The 22,448-nt window shown below is 16.5% G+C and overlaps 6 protein-coding genes and 1 pseudogene across 7 annotated transcripts; 4 read left to right on the top strand and 3 right to left on the bottom strand.

The window, feature by feature from the left end:
- Positions 1-4,571: 4,571 nt before the first annotated feature.
- On the top strand, positions 4,572-6,826 carry PADL01_0006800 (DnaJ protein, putative; the record flags this gene model as incomplete). The annotated part of the gene is made up of 2 exons (XM_028680659.1): positions 4,572-4,739; positions 4,829-6,826. The coding sequence occupies 2 exons, from the start codon at positions 4,572-4,574 to the stop codon at positions 6,824-6,826; spliced, it is 2,166 nt and encodes a 721-aa protein (XP_028541437.1).
- A 984-nt stretch (positions 6,827-7,810) lies between these two features.
- PADL01_0006700 (Plasmodium exported protein (PHISTa), unknown function) lies at positions 7,811-8,056 on the bottom strand (the record flags this gene model as incomplete). The annotated part of the gene is made up of 1 exon (XM_028680658.1): positions 7,811-8,056. One exon carries the CDS (start codon positions 8,054-8,056, stop codon positions 7,811-7,813), a length of 246 nt encoding a protein of 81 aa, XP_028541436.1.
- A 1,872-nt stretch (positions 8,057-9,928) lies between these two features.
- PADL01_0006600 (stevor PIR protein, putative) lies at positions 9,929-10,697 on the top strand (the record flags this gene model as incomplete). The annotated part of the gene is made up of 2 exons (XM_028680657.1): positions 9,929-9,997; positions 10,176-10,697. The coding sequence occupies 2 exons, from the start codon at positions 9,929-9,931 to the stop codon at positions 10,695-10,697; spliced, it is 591 nt and encodes a 196-aa protein (XP_028541435.1).
- A 2,859-nt stretch (positions 10,698-13,556) lies between these two features.
- On the top strand, positions 13,557-14,557 carry PADL01_0006500 (Plasmodium exported protein (PHISTa), unknown function; the record flags this gene model as incomplete). Its single annotated transcript, XM_028680656.1, has 2 exons — positions 13,557-13,694; positions 13,823-14,557. The coding sequence occupies 2 exons, from the start codon at positions 13,557-13,559 to the stop codon at positions 14,555-14,557; spliced, it is 873 nt and encodes a 290-aa protein (XP_028541434.1).
- A 2,052-nt stretch (positions 14,558-16,609) lies between these two features.
- On the top strand, positions 16,610-18,161 carry PADL01_0006400 (Plasmodium exported protein (PHISTa), unknown function; the record flags this gene model as incomplete). Its single annotated transcript, XM_028680655.1, has 3 exons — positions 16,610-16,665; positions 17,205-17,301; positions 17,421-18,161. The coding sequence occupies 3 exons, from the start codon at positions 16,610-16,612 to the stop codon at positions 18,159-18,161; spliced, it is 894 nt and encodes a 297-aa protein (XP_028541433.1).
- Positions 18,162-19,384: 1,223 nt separating this feature from the next.
- Positions 19,385-19,974, bottom strand: PADL01_0006300 (Plasmodium exported protein (hyp10), unknown function; the record flags this gene model as incomplete). Its single annotated transcript, XM_028680654.1, has 2 exons — positions 19,385-19,798; positions 19,906-19,974. 2 exons carry the CDS (start codon positions 19,972-19,974, stop codon positions 19,385-19,387), a joined length of 483 nt encoding a protein of 160 aa, XP_028541432.1.
- Positions 19,975-21,466: 1,492 nt separating this feature from the next.
- Positions 21,467-22,234, bottom strand: PADL01_0006200 (annotated as a pseudogene). Its single transcript has one exon. A coding segment is annotated over exon 1 (768 nt).
- Between the last annotated feature and the right edge of the window lie 214 nt (positions 22,235-22,448).

The following is a 22,448-nucleotide window of genomic DNA, read 5'->3' as shown; positions in this document are numbered from 1 at the left end:
TTGTGCATTGCTTAAAAGGTAACATCTGAAAATCATGCAGCACAATAATACTTAATAATAAAAAATAATTACGTTAAAAATACAAAATAATACATAATTAAAGGAAATATATAATATATATAAATTAACGTTTTTAATGTTTATTTTCGAAATGTTCATTAAATAAAAATACATTTTATATGAACAGATTTTAATATATATAAGATTTATTATTATTTTTTTTATTTTTTTTGTTATTTTTTTTTTTTTTAAAGTTGTTCATGAACCTTATATTAAAAGTACAAATTCCATAACAAAACAACATAGGTTATTATAAATTTAATGTTTTTCATATGAATAATATATAAATAATTTAATAGGCATAAAAAAAAAAATAGTAAATTAATAAATACTTATATGCAATTATAGAATATATAGTAAAAAGAATATATATATTATATATATATATATATATATATATATATATATATATATATATTTATAATATGCATATATAATTATGTAATTAAAATAAAATAAAAAAAATATATAATAAAATATATTATAATATTTTAAATATTTATATTTTTTTTTAAGAATAATTTTTAATAGGAGTTTTATTTTATATATAACATAAATTTTTTTTTTTAATGAATATTATTTTACATTATTTTAATGATTATATTATTCCAATAATAAATATAATATTAATATCTTCTCTTTTTTTTTTTTTTTTTTCTTTATAAGTATAATTATTATAATTTAAATTTTTTGTAGATTACTATTCTGATATTTTTTTTATTTTTAATATATATATTACGTTATGTTATTATTTTTGTTATTTTTTTGTAAATATATAATTATTTGATATGATACTTATTTAAATATTATTATTACTATTTATGAATATGTGTTTTTATATAAATATTAAATATTTTATATATAATGCATACCAATAAAAAGATCAATATAAGGGAATACAATGTTTAAAAATATGTAAAAATAAAAATTAATTACATAAAATTATAATGTCTCTATTATGATAGTCTTGTAAAAGTAAATTTATTTTCTCATATAAGTTTTTTATGTTTTAATTTTAATTATAAAACAATATTTTAATGTATTATAAGGATTAAATGAAAATATAAATATACATAAATTAAATGTATGATTAGATATAAGGAGTTTTTTTTTTTTTTTTTTTCTTTTAAAGTGTGTGATCAAATTATTAGAAGGTCTGTAAATATATATTTCAAAAATTAATAGATGAATAAAAAAAATATCTAGATGCATATGAAATTTTATATTATGTTCTTAAATTTTTTAATAATTAAATTTTTTTTAGTGAGTTTATTTAATTTTGCTCTAATAATTTAATTTTTTTTTTGTAGACATATATATAAGAAATATTATAAATTGGTATACATTGCTCTTGTCATATTTTTTTTTTCTTTCTGTTTTTTTTTTTTTTTTCTGACTAATATAAATTATTTTAACATAAAATTTTCATTATATATATTATTGATTTATATTATATTCCACATTTAATAAATTTTCTAAATATAATTTTATGTGGATTTATGAGATTTTTAATTTTATTAGAATTCAAAATTATTCAATATACATATGTGAACTAAAATAAATAAGAAGTATATATGGACACATAATAAATATTAAAAGGAAACTCATATAAATATAAATATATATATATAATAGAAAAAATACATTACTTTTAAAATTCATGTAAATAATTATTTAGTAAAATTAATAATAAAATGAAAAAAAGATTATTGTATTTATAATTTATGTTTAATATAAAATTGAATATTTATTTTTATAAAAAAAATATGAGGAATAATATTATATGTACAGATATATAATCAAAATATTTGTAGATTAAGGCCTAGATTATATTAATTAAATAAATGAATAATTTTTAACAGTATTAAATATATTATGAAAAATAAGTAGAATATATAAATGTATAGTGTGTTTAAATCTATTTGTATGTACACATACTTAGGAAGGAGATAAAGAATTTTATAAAAATAAAAAATATTATAGTTATAAAAATCACAGATATAGGATTCTTACATATATTAATATAATATAATATACAATTATTATATCTATTAGGGTAATATGTGTAATTCTAAATGATATGCAGAAAAATTATTTTATTATTATTATTTTTTTAAACTATTAGTGTATTATTTTTATTAATGTATATCAAAACAATAATATAAAAAGATGTAAAAAAAATAATATTTTATTTAAAAAAAATGCAAAAAGAAAAAATTTTTCTATTTTAATACTAATTTAATATATATATATATAATAGTCGTATTTGTCTGTATATAAATTACTATTGTAATTGTTATAGGAAACAAATAGCATCAGTGTTATATTAATATAATGTAAAAGTATTTTCATTAACATATATATATATATATATATATATATATATATATATTTCAGTTCATCTACAAATCGTTTTAGTTTCATCATTAGTATAAACGAAAAAGTACTTTTTAATGAAAAGTAAAGAGCATCAAAAAATATTATAATCCCATTTATAAGTACTATTTATAATATAGTTCATGATGTTGTATTATATAATAGAAATACAGATACATATTTTGATATATTAAACAGAGAGTAAAATGAGTTATAAAAAACAAAATATATGAAAAATTCTGTTAATAATAACTATACATTTGTTACCAAAAGGAAAAAAAAAATTACAAAAATTTTTTAATTAGACAAAGGAATTTATTTAAAAAATAGTTAAAGTGTTTTTGTTATAAATGTAATCAATTGAAAAAGACGGATGCATTATATAAATTAATATATGTGTTTTATTAATATGATTTTTAGTTTTATCAAAGCAATAAAGATAATAAAATGAAACTATAAATAAGAACAATTTTTATGAATATATATCCAAAGATTATAAGAAAAGAAAATAATCATAATATATATATATATATATATATATATATATAAGCACTAATGTGTGTTTCATCTATAGGAAAACACTTAAATAAGAAGGTTTTTTCAATTATTTATTTTTTTATAGGAACATATCCTTAATTTTCTTATTTTATTGTTATAATAATAATTATTATTATTATAATATATTTTCATATTTTAATCATTGATATGTAAATCATATTAATTTTTATTCAGAAAAAGGAAAAAAATATATAGTTATATTATATTAGGATGATAAAATAAATAAAAATTGAAACTATAAAACATCTTAATACTTAAAAATGAATTTATTTCGGAAAACATATAAGAAAAATTAAAATAATCATTCGTTTAATAAATAATTTAATGTAAATAAATTAGCATTAAAATTTAAAAATTCATATGAAGAAATAAATAATTTTCTCTAAGATTATATACAATAAAATTTATTTATATATTTTTAATATTGTAATTTTTGGTACTAATTTTTTTATTTTATTATGTTTATTATATAATATTTTATTTAAATTAAAAATTGTTTCTTTTATAATTTTATATAAAATTAAAAATTATTTTTTTTTTGTTTTTTTTTTTTTTTTTGAAAAGTATTTTAAAAACAATTTAAAAGGATATATAATATAAAACATAATGTACTTTTTTTTTTTTTTTTTTTTTTGCATGAATAATATATATTACATAAACAAAATGAAAAAAGTATAAATAAATTTTAAAGCCATAAAATAAATTATGTAGAATATATTTTTTTGTTTATTTGTATTCAATATATAAAATAATAAAAAAAAAAAAAAACATGTATTTATTATATGAATTATATATAATAATATTTATTTTTATTATATATAAACTATAATAAAAAAATCATATTTATTCTTATAAATATATTTGAAAAATTCCTATATTTTAAAATAAATAGTAATTTTTTGTTTTTGTTTTTTAATATTATATATAGGATTATTTAAAAAAAAAAGAAATATAATAAATTAAAATATTTTATTTGAATTTTTTTTTTTTTTTAATAATTGTTTATTTGCTTATAAATATTATGATATTTATAATATATTTTTAATGTTTTTGTTTCTATACTTTTATATAATTAAAAATTTATAGACAAATATATATAATATATAAAACAGTCTTTTCATATAAATACTAAAAGAATTAAAATTGTTTTTCCTTTATATAAATATATATATATATATATATATATATATATTTTATTATTGTAATTTTTTTTATTAATTAAGAAAAAAAAATTAAATTATATAAATTAAAATAAAATATAAATGGTTCAAATTTTTTAATCTTAAAAATAGAATATATTACTTTATAATTATAAAGGTATGTAAAATTTAATATTTTCTTTAATATATGTTATATATTATAGAAAAATACAAATATTTAAGTATATTTTATATTATTATAGAATTTATATTCCATATTAAAAAGGAATTATAATATTTGATAAATATATATTTTTATGTTGTAAGACATACTCATAGGATGTTGTGTATATAATTATTTTATTTTTCTACCTTAAACGTTATTAAAAATAGGTGGAAAACTAAAATATACACATAACTATATTTTAATTATTAAACATGAGAAATTTGACGAAATTATATTCAAAATTAAATAACAAATATGTACCCATATTTCCTTTTGATAACAATAGGAATAGGTGTAAAAAATCTGTATTATTAAAATGTTTAAGTTCTAGGTCTAATTTTTTGTTAACATCTGGAATAATATTATATATCTTTTTACTAGTAAGTCGATTATCTCATAATATATATATATATAAATATATATGTATATGTATATATATTTTTATATATTTATTTATTTTCATTTTCAGATTATAAATTTGTATGATGCTAGATATGCTTCAAATTTTATTGTAATATGCGATAGAAATTTAAGTGAAACGAGTAGCTCTAAAAGTTCTGGAAATTATAATGAAAGGTTATTCGAAATAAATAATTTGAGTAATACACAAAATAATGGAATTACATATGACAAGGAATCAAATGATTTGTTTAAAAAGCGTGAAAACTATCCTGGTAATTTTAATAATGATGATATATCTAAAAGATCAATTAAATCTAAAACAGATGTAGGATGTAAGGAATCCAACATATCTAAAAAAGTAGGAGATTCTAAAATTCCAGGTAGAACAAATAAAGTAATTGAATCTGATGTATTATGTACAATGATGTCATCTTTAGAAACAATTGATTCAAATAAAAATATAAAGGAAACAGTACCTAACGTATCAAAAAAAAGTAAAAAAGATGTAGAAAGTAAGAAAGTGAATAAATGTAAGAAAAGTGAAGGACTTAATGATATTAATGAATCCAGAAAAACACGAAAAAAAAATGTGTCAACGAAATCAAATAATAATAATAATTTATCAGTTGAAAATGAGAAAGATAGTGTATCTGAATCTTTTGAAAAAGTTTGGGAGGATCATATGAAGGAAGGTGTTTTTTTAGATGGAGAGAGAGATACATCACATAGGAAAGAGACTGATGATGAAAAAGAACATAAAAGAAATGATTATGAGGAAGAAAAAAAAAAAAACGATTTTGATAAAAGAAGAAAAAATGTTTCATCTCCTGATAACAGATTTGAACATCCAGACACAACATATTATGATATATTAAATGTAAGTCCAGATGCAGATTCAAGTGAAATTAAAAAAAGCTATTATAAATTAGCTTTAGAGTATCATCCGGACAAGAATCCAGGAGATGAAGAAGCAAAAGTAAAATTTCAAAAAGTGAATGAAGCATATCAAATATTAAGTGATAAAGAAAAAAGAGCTCAATATGATAGTATAGGTATGCAATGTGTTGATGATGTGACATTAATTGATCCATCTCTTTTATTTATGATGTTGTTTAGTTCTGAAAAGTTATGTGATTATATTGGAGTGTATGATTTGACATACATGTTTAATTTTATAATGAGATCAATGAATGAAGGACATGCTAATGGGATTATATTTAATATGTTTGGATTTATGAATAAGTTTTTTGATAAATTTAAGAAAGATCAAGAAGACAGAGAATTTGATTTGGCAGTTTCTTTAAAATATAGGTTAGAAGGATATGTAAACGGTGATGATAATTGGGAGAAACAATTGGAAAATGAAATAGGTGATTTACTTGAATCTAATTTTTCTGGTCATATTTTAGAATCTGTGGGATGGATATATGAGAATGTAGCAAAATGTTATATATTAAAGAATACAACATTTATGGGATGGGGTGCGAGATCAGCAAAAAAGGAATATAAGAAGAGATACAAAATGAATTATAAGTGTGTTTTTAGAAGTATTTTTAATACCATGGGTATGTTAGCAAATTTTGTAATGAATCCTCCTCCATTTATGATAGATGAAGGAAATAAGAATTATAATAACATGACACAAATTAAGAGTAATGAAAGTACAAGTAATAATTGTACTATATGTAGTATGAGTAGTAATAGGGGACCTTATAGTTTACAAAATATTAAAAGACAAAGTGATTATAATAATAAATTAACAATGGAAACATATATGAAAAAAATATTCGATTCGTTGATGTCAACAATTGTTACGTTATTTTTGAATATTATCGAAGGAACTGTTAGAACAAGTTGTAAAATGGTTTTAATTGAATTAGATGTAGATAAAGATACCTTATTTAAACGAGCGGAAGGTATGAAATTATTAGGGGAAAAGATGCAAAAATTGGCTAACATAAAAAAACGAGAAAGTGAAAATAAAGAAATGGATTCTATGGACCTTATAGAAAAAGCTATAAAGGAAGCAAAATTGAAAATGAAATCCTATAAGACGGAAAATTGAATAATTAGAAAATAATTAAAATTATTATTTAATTCAAGAAACAATAATATAGTGTTTTATGAAGTACAAAATGTGTAATATGTATTATAAATGAATTATATATGTTTATATTTTAAAAAAAAAAAAATTTATTAAGAAAATGATATGTATATATGATTTGTATATAAACCGATTTGTTTATGTTTTTTTTTTTTTTTTTTTTTTGCTTTTCTTTTGTTTTATTATTTTTTTGGTATATATATATTTTTTTTTATTAATAATTATATAAATTTTGTATACATTTTTTTTAACGTCTCTTTTTTTGTTCATTTTGTATATTATTCTAATTTTATGAGACAATATTAGTATAAATAAAAATATGTGCTTTTTAATAAAATTTATTAACTTATAAATAAACTATATAAGGTAATTTTTTTTTTTTTTTTTATATATATATTATTAATTTATATTAGATTAATATTTATAAAATGATTTATATTTCTAATAATAAGAATAATTATATATATTAGAACAAGATGAAAGGAATATTACATATATATTGGTACTATAATACAATTGTAATATATATATATATATATATATGTTATTAGATTAATTGTGTTTCTGCTTTTCTTATTTCTTTTGTTGTTTATACGTATTAGAAGAAAAAAAAAAAGATAAAAAGAAAAACATAATTGCATTCATATAATTTTAGTATATAAATTTAAACTTTTTGGATTTTGCATGCTTTCTGTAAATATTTTTTTGATGCCCATTAAATTAATCATATTTTTATATACTGTAGTAATCTATAAATGAATATATAAAATTTTTGATTTCATCAATTGTTGCTCTATCTTTAACTAAACTATAAAAATGAAGTGTATATTTCATATCTGTATATGATAATTCAACTCCAATATCATGCATTGATTTATACCATGTAGGATATTTAGTTCCTACACATATAGGATTGTTTGGATCCAACATATGATAATAATGATATTAATATTTATGTAAATAATCTTCTATATAAAGCGCTAATTCTTTTATCATATCATTAAATCCTTTTTTAGATATATCCAAAACATGATTCAACATGTTATGAATATGTTCATATGATGGAAGTTCTTTTAAATTATCTGATACATTATGTATATCTTCAAGCGTTAATTGTTTTGATAAATCATTATAATTTATATTAATACATTGTGAACTAATAGTAATATTATTATTTTTTTTTTTTATCATCTTTCTATTTTGTAATTTAACGTTTTCACTACGATTTTTAATTCTTTATTACTTACACGTTCTAAATCACATAAATTTCTTCTATATATATAATAATTGTTTGCATCTAATGTTTCACGTTTCTCACATATTATGAAATTATGAAGAAAAAATAATTAAAATATAAAAATCTCAATAAATGTAATAGATAAAAAAAATTTATATTATAAAGGATTCACACTTAATAACTTACATTTAATAATATTAGTAATAATAAAATTCCAGTAATTCATAATAAATATAAAAATATTTTCCTAATGGAACAAACTTTCCTTGCATTTTTAATATAGTTCTGTTCACCATAATGTTAGGCGCAATGACATTTCACCCTAACACTATTCTTATTATTAATATATTATATATTTAAAACGAAATGTTGTATATTTTTAAAATAAATTAAAATTGTGTAAGTAAAATGTTTTATATTAATAATACGTACACTATACTTTTAGTATATTAAGTGTGTTTAGGAGCATACATATATATATAATAAATTATTTTATATTATCATTAGCAACATATATTTATTATTTCTATATTTTATGTCAATGTAAATATATAATTATAAATATATTTATATATTCCAAAAAATTAAGAATATAATGATGAATATATATATTTTTATAAATTCTATAATAGTCTTAATTATATTAACATAAAAAATATATATAATATTTTAATTAAATGGAAAAGAAAAAAAATTAATTCTTAATTGTTATTTAATATATATATATATATAATACTAATAATCAAATAATAATTATAATATTTATATATATATATATATATATATATATATATATATATGTGTATTATAATCAAAAAGAAAAAAATATTAATTATATATATATTTCCCTTAATTATCTAATTATACACATTAAGGATAATATTTTAAATCAAAATAAATTAACACACTAATTTAATATTTTTACTAAAGATAAATAGATCATATGAATCCAACTAAATAAAATACATAAATTATATTATTATAATTAAATGTATTAATAATAGAACAATTTCTAAATATCTATTAGATAATATATATAAATTTTTATTTTAAAATTTATTTGATTATTTAATAAATATATAATATAATTAAATAATAACTGAAGAAGTATATTATAGAAATTATAAATATATTATATTTTCACTTTATATCAGGAATTTCTGATTTTTAAATACTCAATTGTATAGTATATATGTAATTAAATAATAAAAAATATAACTCAGATATATATCTATAAATTGTGAAATAACTATGTTAGAAGAACACAATTAGTTTTATTTTTATAAAAAATAAAAGGAATATATTAATTATTTATTTCTATGTTGTGATTGAATTATAATTTATTAGAAGTTTACATTAGTTGTTATATTATAAATATTTTATTTATAAATGTAATTACTAGAATTCAGAAATATAACGAACTATATATTTAGGTAAATATTAAACATAATTTATTTTATAATACGACCAACATTAATTTATTTTTAATAAAATTTTAAAAATATTATTTTACAAAATAATATAATTTACACCTAATTTATAAAATTATATTATTATTTCCTATACTTCATAGAAAAAAAAAAAAAAATTAAAAATTAAAAGAAATTAAAAAGAAAGATATATTTATATTAAATATTATAGAACACACATATATTTTTTTTTGAACGATTTATATACATAGAAAAAATTATTTCATAACAAAGTGAATGTTATAAATAATATATATTTAAAAAAAATATATTTTAAAAGAGCGTTTTCCTTTCTGGTGCACGCAAACACATATATATATTATTATATATCTAAACATCATAGAATAAATATTAGAAATGTTATTTTGTACCATTAAATCATTTATATTTTCAATCATATTAGGAACACTAACCTTAATTTATAATGTAGGAAAAAGGAAAATGATATACATATATATGTATATACAATATAAAATTACATGTTGTTATTATACATTTTGTTATATTTATTCATAATTTGCATATTTATTTATAATATAAAATATGTATTTAATATAATTTTATTTATTATTATTTTTTTTTCATTTTATTTCACTACCTTTAGAAGGACCGTAATGGCTTATATAAAAATTTGAAATATGATAACATCGTATTAGGGTCAATAAATTATAGATCCTTAGCAGAATTATCGCATGATCATAGAACAAATCAAAAACATAAAAATAACCAATTAAGAGAATACCAAAAAACTAAAGAAGAACAATACAAAAAAAACAAATATCCAAACGATGATGCAAAAACGAAACAGAAAATACCACAAGGAACAGAAAATAAAAATACTGGAACACCAAATAAAATGAGTTCTAAAAAAAAAACATATGGTAATGAAAAAGAAGAAAAATCAAACATATCTGCTCGTCGCCTTAGATATTTGGAAATGCAAAGAAAGCTTTATAATGATTGTGAAGTAAAAGAAGACTGGGAGCTTCAGAATGATTCAGATGATGAATATAAATATGGGTGGAAAAAATGCTTGAATATCTTTTTTATTATATTGTTAATAATCACTGGTCATTGCCACTATTTTTGTATGTCTTGGAAAAATAAAAAAAATAAAGGGAAATAGGTTTGTATATGAATAATATAATATTATTTTATATTTATATTATAAAATATTATATATAATATTATAAATTGCATATGTGCATATGTACCTTTATTATATAATACATATATATAATTTATTTTAATACACTGTATATGGTATTTTATAAACGCACGCTAAAATTAATGTGTTCATATAAATAAAATAAAAGAACGTAAATTAAATTATAAGGAAAGTTCAGGATTTAACATTATAAATATACAACAGAAAACATGGGAAAACAAAAATAACATTTTTCATGTATATTACGACTTTCTCATTTATATAAGTTATTTATATATATTGTATAATACTATATTATAATATATATATATATATATATTATTCTAATGTGTCCATCAATAATTTGAAAATTCGTATTTAATTGTATCCATGTTGCTATTGGTTTATAACATGTATCTATCGCTTATTTATTGCATATATTATTAAAAAATATGTTTTATAAATATAAGCACAACATATGGTATCATCAGATTCATATTATTATAACAATATTTATATGTTCTCTATTCTCGTTGTTATTTTTTCGTTTTTGTTTTATACTAATATGTACTATTATTATCATTATAGGAATTACCTTCATTTTTAGAAATATTATAAATTTTTTCTTTTAGAGTTAATAAATATGTGTCAAAAGAAAATGTATTATTTCTTGTATTTTTATAGTATATATAATGTGGTGTAATAAATTATATATATATATATATATAATAGATATTAATATAATATTATTATTAAGTAACATAAATACAATTATAGTTTTAGAACATATAATAATGCAATTAATATATAATAAAAATATATAGATATTTTTTATAAATAAAGTATATATATATAATAATAATATATATCATGAAAAAAATATATATATTTATAAGATACAACACTAAAGGAATCTATAAAGTATAATGTATAATAATATGTATGATTTATCCTTTTGTCCTTTGTTTTTGTTCTTTTGTTATTATATGTTATTGTTTTCTTATAATAATAAATATAAATATTTTTGTTCATAATTATATGAATTAGTATTTTAATAATTAATAAATCCTTTAAAGATCACCAATATTTTTGTATAAAACAAAAATAATATTAAAATTAACTTTAGTAAGAACATATATAAATTAGAGAGACACATATAACATACAACGAATTTTAGAACAAAAAAATACATAATCAAGTTATTAAAAAATATATTAACTATGAGTTTATTAATATTTTTATATCATATATTATGATACAAAATGATTGTTGTTAATTATTTTATTATATAATTTCAATGATACAAGGTTTATATTGGAATATGTATAATACATATATATATATATATATATTAAACAGTTATAATATATGTATTGTATAACTTTAACAATTATTACACTACACATATATAATCTACAACAACAAAAAAAAAAAAAAAAAAAAAAAAAAAAGTTGTTATTAATATGTATAAAAATAAAATTATAATTATAATTTATTGTATGATATAAAAGTAAATTTCATTACAAATTAATGATTAAAATTATAAAAAAATGTGGAAATGTTTTATTATATTATATTTTTTAAAAATTAAATTAATTATTTTTTTTCGTTCCTATTTATTATTTATTAATTTTTTTTTGTTTGTTTTTTTTTTTTTTTTCACTTTAATTAAAAAATAAAAAAATATATTAAAATATTAGATGAAATATATTAAAGAAAATATAATTTATATATTTTATTATTATTACATAATAATAGTAAAAATATGGTTAATATAAATATTTATATATCAACACATTTATAATATAAAAATAGTTTAAAAAAAAATATTTTAGGTTAGTTAGTGATCTAAAATGGGAAATATATATATAAAATGATAATTATAATTTTTATTATCATAGAAATAATTATTTTATATCCTTTTTGCGTATAATCGTATAAATTTTATAATCATTATTAAACACTAAATATATCCTCTAAATATTAATAACTTAAAATGTATTAAAAAAAAAAAAAAAAAAAAAAAGAGAAAAAAATTGTAAAATGGAAATTAAAGAGTTTTAAGTTTTTGGTAAGTTTTAATATTTTATCAGTTATATATATTGTTGGGTTGAACTGATCCATTTAAATGCATATTTTTTGTTATATATAAATATAACAATGTATAATATATATAGATATAAAATCAAGGTAATATTTATAATAGTAAAAGTGGAAAATTTACAATAGATACATAGTTATTATCCATATTGTTTACTGTTCATAATAAATTTTATACAAAATGTACTTTTATAATAACCCAAAATACAATAATTAAATTAAATAAAACAAACACATGATATTTAATAAAATTGAATTAATTTAATTTAATTTTATTTTAATTTAATTTAATTTAATTTAATTTTATTTCATTTTAATTTATTTTATTTTATTTTAATTTATTTTATTTTATTAATAGATATACAATAATATTTAATATTTATAAAACCTAGTATATGTACATATATAAATATATTTTCTTTATGTTTTCTATATTTTAATATACTGTTAGCATTCTGACAAATATATATTTATTACTTTAAATTAAACTAGTGTAATATGATATATATATTTTTATAAATTTATACTATATAATATATTAATAATTATTTACAATAAAATAAGAAACACATATCTATTTATATGTTACTATTGTATTATATCATAGATTCTTTATAAATCCAATTTTTTTTTTTTTTTTTTTTTTTATTTAATATATATAAATATTACATATATTACTATTTAACATAATTGCATCCTTTTATATATTAATAAAAAAAAAATAGTAAAGTTATTAAGATGGAGGGTAAAAAAAATTGTACAATTTTATCTTTGTATAGTGATAATATGAACCAAAAAGGAACATTACGTTATATTTCTTTTAAATTCATTTGCTTAAGTTTATATGTAATTGGATTTTACTATGTTTTTCTAAATGTAAGTTCATGATAGAAATTTTATTTATTATTATAATTAATTATTTTTTTTTATATAAATTAATTTACTGTAAAATATATGTTATATGTATGTATGTTTTATAATTTTTTTTTTTTTTTTTTATGTAGACATACTTAGAAAAGAAGGGCCTACAAATTGTTAATATTAGCAATGTATATGAACGCAATTTAAGTGAAGCAGAAAAAAATAGTAACGGTTCACAAAGGAAAAGAAATTTAAAATTTAAAAATGAAGATGTAAATAAAACACAAACTAATGGAAATATAAAAAGTAATGAAAAAAAAGTACAGGAAAATAATGATTGCGCTAACAATGATATGAAGAATAATAATGTGGAAAATAAAAGTAATAGTTCTATTAATAATGTAAATTATAATGATATGTCAAAACATTTAACAGAAAAGGAATTATATGATGTACTAGATTCATTAAAAGAATGTCCCTCAAAAGAAGATCTTAGAAATATATGGTCTCACACAGTTGGTGTGGCAAAAGAAGGTGTTGTTGATATACAGAAAGCTTTAAAGGCATCAATACAAAAATATTTAGATAATGATTTTTTGAATAAGTTTATTCAAGGTAAAGATCATTATGTATATAACTTTAGATTGAAAGAACATATTACAAATATTTTGGCAGCAGTAGCAACTGAAGAGGGAGAATACACTAAACATTTTTATACGTTAATTAATAAAAAACATACACTTGATGATATATTAAAATTTATTTATTCATTCTTAGAACATTTCAAAACATTAAAAAAACAGTTATATGAACAACACCAAAAGGAACTATTAAATGATGTTGAACAAGAACGTTATACACGAGGACAAAAGATATAATTTTGAAAAAAATATATGTTTTATTTATATTATATTTAGATAAGATTAATAAGTAAAGTTGTTTTAAATCTATTGAATTATATAGAAATAATTATTTATTATATATAGATATTTATATTATATTATTTATATATAATATAATTATAAAATAATTTTTTTTTTTTTTTGTACGTTACTTATTATAATAAATATTAATATATAAAAACGTAAAATAAATTTTACCTATAGTGTGTCATACAAAAAAAAGAAAAAAAAAAAAATTTGTTTTTATTAAATTATTTACTTTATATATTATCAAATATATATATTAATACGAAAAAATAATACTTTCTATATATATGTGTGTAAGAATACTACATAAACAAAAATTATATATACAAATTTATGTATATATATATATATTTTTAAATAATAAATCAATAATAAAAACATAATATAAATAAAAATTGTTTATAAGACATATGAATAAAGTAAGAAAGTAAACAAATATATAAAAACATATAAATATAGAACAATTATATATAATATTTCATATTATATATAAGTGAAAAAAAATAAAAATAAAATAAATAATTTAAGGAATGAAAGAGAAAAAAAAAAATAAAAATGTCATTTATGATTTTTATAGAAATATATAATGTGATTAGGGTTTTTTTTAATTATATTTATTCAATAAAAGATTTCTATGAATTATATATTGTTCATTGGTAATATATATTGTGTTGAAATCATCATATACTATCTTTATTATGTTTTTTTTTTTTTTTTTTGTAATTATTAGATATTATTTTATATGATGTCGCTGTTTTTACTTAAATAACATAGGTTAATTAAATGTATAATATAATAAAAATATAGATATGTCTATATAATAATTCTTAATTCTTATTATATTTATATTAATGTTTCTTATATTAAATGAACTTAAATACATTTATGAATATATATATATATATATATATATATATTATATTACTTCAATGTTTTATTTATTTTTTCTACATGACCAGATTATGGTAATGTATATAAAATAATATGTAATATATTTTATGAATTATGATAAGAATTTAAAGAAAATATATGATTTATATATAATGAATAAATCTAAGTTAAGCATATAATATTTTATTATAAAGTAATTAAATTTATACATTCCCTTTATTATATTTTACTTTTCTTATTAAGTATTTCTAATTTGATAATAAATATTTTTAAATACACATTCTGGATTAATAAATATATCAGAATAAATAAAAAATATCTTTATAAATTTATTTTCATAAAATTTATTATTTCTATGATTTTAAGGTTTTTGAAAAAACTATTATTCATTTGTCTATATATTAATATTAAAAATTGATTTGAACTTATTTATAATATTCTTTTGTATAAATATGTATTAGTACTTTTTGTTTTAAGATAATATTAAATATAGTTATAAATAATTTTCTCAATTGTAATATATATATTTTGTTTAATTAAATATATATATTAATTATGTGGCTTTTTTTTATTTTATCTATTGTTGTCTGTTTTTGTTTTTTATATTTATTTATTTATTTATTTTTTTTTTTTTTGTTAGATTAAAAAAAAAATTTTCATTTGTTATAAATATAAATTTTATTGTACATTATATATCATATATATGGAATAAAACAAAAATATTTTAAACGTATTCTTTATTATACATTTGATTTTATTATACAATTTTATCAATTATGTTAAATAATTTTATACTTATTCGTAATTTATTATTTTTTGTAATATTTCTTTTAACAAGAATTTAAAAATATATTTTTTTATATTTAAAATATATATATATATATATTTAAAGTTATTTTTATAAAAAAAAATGTTTTTAAAAAAACATAAAATTAATATTTATTAATATATATATATTATATTTATTTAAAAATATATAAAGTGTATAATTTTATGTCAAAAAGTAACATGTGTAGATGTAAAAATAAATAATATATATATATATATATATACAATAGGCGAAATTGATATATTTAATATAATATTAACACTTTAATAAATTTTATAAAAATGGTCCTAATAAAATTGTACATTGATACTTTAGTATATTTCCCAGATTCAAAAATGTTAATATATAATGTTTGATTGAAATATATATGAGTATTTTAAAAATATTAAATATATGTATATTTATAATAAAGCATATTAAAAAATATGCATGCAAATATTATTTTGTATATTTGACATATGTATATATATAAAAAAAATGAATGTTGTACTTTTTAAAAAGTATTTATATTAACTAAAATATAATTATTTAAATTTTATAAGAATTATAAAATATTGATTAATGGAATTATTTAAAATTGACATTTTTATTTAAATATATATAAAGAAAATAGTATGTTTTTTTTATTAAATTAATTATTTTATTCGTTTATTTGTTTCCTATATTTAATTAAATTATAAAAAAATTATAAATATTAATAAATATATAATATAGATACTGTATTTTTTAATGCAATTATTTATATTTTTTTTAATATATGAATGAATATATATTATTATTTGTTATAATTTCATTCTATATATAATAATAAAATAATAAATAATTAAGTTCTTAATATGGCGAGAAAAAGAGGTTTTTCTGTTTTTCCCTTTATAGTTTTCATGAAAACCAAAAAGGAATATTACGTTATATCTCTTTTAAATTCCTTTGCTTTAGTTTATATATAATTGGATTTTATTATGCTTTTCTGAATGTAAGTTTATGATATAAATTTTGTCTATCATTATTTATTTGTTCTATAAATTTCAATTACTATAAAATACCTATTATATTATATGTACATATATAATTTTTTTTTTTTTTTTTATATAGAATTCTTTAGAAAATAGCAGTTTAGAAATAGCTAAAAATTGTAATTTATATAAACGCAATTTAGGTGAAGCACAAACAAAAAATAAGGGACCAAAGTGGAAAAGATATTTAAAATATAAAAAAGAAGATCTAAGCAAAACTAAATACAATACAAATAATATTAAAAGTAATGAACAAAGTGTACAGGAAAATAAATATTGTACTAATAATGAAATAAAGAACAATAATGTGGAAAATAAAAGTAATATTTCAATAAGTAATATAAATTATAATGATTTGTCAAAGAATTTAACAGAAAAGGAATTATGTGATGTATTAAATTCATTAAAAGAATGTCCACCCAAAGAAGATCTTAGAAATATATGGAATCACACAGTGGGTGTGGCAAAAGAAGGTTTGGATGATATACAGAAAGAGTTAAAGGCATCAATACAGAAGTATTTAGATAATGATATTTATGTACAAAATGAAAGAAATAATTCTAAGACCTATGTATATGGAAATATATGGGATCAAAATATTTCAATATTTTATAAAACATTAGGAACAGAAGAAATTTTATACGCTAAAAATTTTTTTAGTCTAATTAATGGTAAACATACACTTGATGATATATTAAAATTTCTGTATTCATTTATAGAACATTTCAAAACATTAAAAAAACAGTTACATCAATATCATCAAAAGGAAATCTTAAAAGATATGGAATTAGAACATAATAGAACGAAAAGTAAGATCTAATTTTGAAAGAAATATATCTTTTATTTATATTATATTATATTCTATATATATATATATATATATATATATATATGTATTTTGTAATAGTATTAACATACACATAGAACAAATTTAAAATAAAATGAACCATATTATATACATTTATTTATATATAATTATTTTTTTTTCGATCATAGAAAAAGTTCAAATATCATACTTGTTTTAAGAATTATTAATATATAATATAGTTTTTTCTTATTTTAATTTAATTGTTGAAATTAAGTTATGATCATAATTGTTAACATTCTTTGTTTAAACCTTATGTTTTGTTTACAATAATTTAGACATGTTAACTGATCTTATATAATATTAAATGTATATACAATTCTAAGGTATAAAGCATATTATATATGTAAGGTCGTATACGTAATATATATTTTAAATATTTCACATCATATATATATACATATATAAATTCTGAAATATGGCGGATTCTTACAATAGTATATATATATAATATAAAATATAATAAATAATTAAAATAATAATCTTAATTTATTTAAAAATTATTTTAAGTTATATAAATAATAAATAAGGATGCAAAAGAATCGTATTATATATATATATATATATATAATACTATAAATTTGTATCAAAAAAAAAAAAAAAAAAAAAAAAACAGAACTATTATTATTTTTATTTCAATAGAGTAGAGAAAATATTGTATTAAGTAAAGTAGACGTAGATGTATTATAATATACATTAATATAAATTGAATGCCATAAACAAAAACAGACTACACACATATATAAACATTAATTGTAAAGCTGCAAAAAAATTAAATTAACATTTATCATTTGAACTGTAAAATTTACTCAAATAAATTTTGTTATTCTAAAATGTAATTCAATTGAATGAAACTAAAACAAAAAAAATATAAATGGAAACTAAAAGATTATTAAATATGTTGTATATTGTGATATAAATAAGTATTTACCATATATATATTTATTTATAATTGTCAATAAATATACAATATAAATATTATATGGATATTGGTATTTCAATTTTGTATAAGATATATATATATTAAAATTATTGTATAAAATGTAGTATTAGAGGTCATATCTATTATTGTCTGTATTAATATTGTATAATTATTTTTTTTTTTAATATACAGAAATGCCATTTATATTTTTTTCTGATATATAGGCTTTATCATTATGGATATAATTTTAATTCTTTTAAATTTTTTTTATTTTTTTATGTGCGTAATATGGGATATATAATACCAACAAAAATGGTAAACCTATTAATATAAATATTTTTCCAATTTTTTTCATTCCTTTGCAAGGTGATTTTTTACGTGATTTCTGTAAATCTGATTTATTATTATTCTCATTTCCCAATTCTACCTGTTCTGTTTGATTATCATGTTCTTCTAGAATTTCATTATTTAATGTACAATAAGATGATGTTTTATGATATTCTGTAACATTTTCCTCTAATTTAGTAACTGTTGGGTATGTTAATGCATTTTCTCCTGAATGTGTCTTGAATATATCTGTTTCTTGTGCTTTGGCTAGTAATATCCTAGGTGTTGCATTTATAATATCAACCGTATTTGTTTTATTATAACATATATTTTCACGGGAGAACTACAAAATAAATAATATATATATATATTATTGAATTTTTCAAATTATATATAATATTATAATTTAATGGTTTTTATTTTTTTTTTATTTTATTTTTTTTTCCAAACCTTATTTGTATATACTAATATACAAAGTAGAATAGAAAACAAAGATAATTTAAAATAATTACAAGACATTATTTATCTTTTATTTTTAATATATATTTTTATAATTTTATTTTATGTAATATATATATTATACACCCTACCTTTTTAAATTTTATTACGAAATTTTAATTATAATATTTTTATTTTTTATATCATGAAAACAAACAAATGTATTAATAAATATCACATTAGAACATAATTCTATATAAATAAATTTATTTAATAATATTATAATTTATAAAACATCATTGTAATATTTATTAAATATATATTTTCTTTAGAAAATAAAAAAATTATAATATTATTAAATATATTATAATTTTTAAAAAGATCGTGAATTTATTTATTTAATAAATATATATTTATATATATAGTTAATATATCCTTTTTATATTATTTAAATAATAGTAAAAAAGTTAACATTCATTGTTTTTTTGTATAAAAATTATTTTCAGTAACTAGATATTATAACAAAGGAAAATATATATATAATGACCTTATATAGTGAATCTTAATTTAGGTGCGGATTACATATTTATATTTTTTTTTATTATAAAAAAAAAATTCTTATTATCCATTAATAGATATAATTACTAATTACACAATTCTAATTATCCTTAAATATCTAAATTTCAAACTATTTCTTCTCTAATGAGCAATAATAAATATAGATATATACATATATTTATATATATTTATGTTATACATAATTAAGAAATAATATTATTAATATAATATTAGTGGTCGTAGTAAATATAATTTTTATTTAAATAAAATTAAATGAAAATTAATTTAATAATAATATTATTTATTTTTTTTATAAGGTGTAACATTATTCCTTTAAAAATAAAAGTAATTTATTATTAAATACGTTTAAGAAATATATGTTTTTGCATTTATAAATAAAGAAAAATATTATAAAATAATATTAAATAATTTTATTAATTTAAAGAGCAAAATAATATTTAAATATATTATATATTTAGTAATATATATATATGAAATTGCATATATGATATATAAGAATTTAATAAAAAAAAATATTGTAGAATATATTTTGTTCAAATAATAATACAAAAAACAATAATCACCTTTCTATATTTTATTATTGACAAATATTAATGTGAGAATATACTAATAAGTATTTTTTTTTTTTTTTTTTTTTTTTTTTTAATATATACATGTAAAATTTTTTTAAGTAAAAATAAATTAATTAGGAGGCATATATAAAATATATGGAGGAAAAGAAATATTATTATATTTTTAATTTTGAAAAATATGAATGTAATAAAATTAAATAATAAAATATAGAGAGAAAGTCTTATATTACATAAAATCATCACAAAAAGATGAAATATATGTCGTAAATATTAGAGATTAATATTATAATCAATGAATTATAAAATATATGAAAGACATTTTTTCATTCATATAATATTATATTATATGTAAAAAAAACTTATCATAATATATAATTTATAAACCATTAAAAAGTAAAATCCGTCATATTCCAAAACATATACTACATACATAAATGTTTCTTGCATTCATGTTTCCATGAATTTTTTCTTCTTTTGCGTAACCATATATATAAAAGAATCACTATAATAGTTACTGCAATTAGCGCAACAATTGCCATACCATAAGGGAAAAATGATGCCCAAGCAGTACTTGAAGCATTTGTAATACTTGACAATCTAGCGGTTGTAACCGAACCCATAGAACTAGTAGCACTTGAAATTAAAGCTTCAAAAAATATTTTTATACCAACAAGAACTTCTGTCAATTTAGGAGCTAAAGCTGGAGAATAATAAGTTGTAATTGCCGTTTTAGATGCAGTAGCACCAAAATAAACAACATAACTTCCTGTAATTATAGACGAAAGTGCACACGTAGCAGCACTCCCAACACAACATTTTTTTAAATTATCCAAATAATTATCATATACTTTTTTCGATGAAACCAATTTGTAGGATGAATTTTCTTTATTTGTGCATTCACAAGTTTTATCATTTTCATTGGAGATTATACCAGGGTTTAATATAGTACGATTTTTTTCCCCAAACATTTCTTTATATATTTTCAATAATTCTTTCTCTATGGATGACATAGGTTCTGCAATATGTCCACTCATAGTTTTTGTTCTGTTTGTTTCTACCAGTTCTTGTAATTGTTCATATGGATCATGAGTTTGTTGATATTTTTTTATTGCCTCTTGGTTCAATTTGTCAATTATTTCTTTGAGTTCTGGGTCATTATGATAATGAGGATTGTTTGGTCTCTCTATTTCTCTAAGGATCGTGATTTTGTCGATCTCCTTTGTGTGTTATTTGCTATGTGGCTAAATTTATAATGGTTATTTTGGTAATTTACCTAAAAAGAAAAAAAATAAATGAATATATTAAGAAAAGTAATTGATTTATATTTATATATATTGTCGTAATAATATTTATTTGTATACATTTTGTGATAATAAAAACCTATTAAGTGAAAAGGTAAATAAT

This window comes from Plasmodium sp. gorilla clade G2, assembly GCF_900097015.1.
Source record: "Plasmodium sp. gorilla clade G2 genome assembly, contig: PADLG01_00_8, whole genome shotgun sequence".
NCBI classification, from domain to species: domain Eukaryota; phylum Apicomplexa; class Aconoidasida; order Haemosporida; family Plasmodiidae; genus Plasmodium; species Plasmodium adleri (nom. inval.).
The sequence above is the reverse complement of the archived record's forward strand: the minus strand, read 5'-3'. Positions and strand labels throughout refer to the sequence as shown.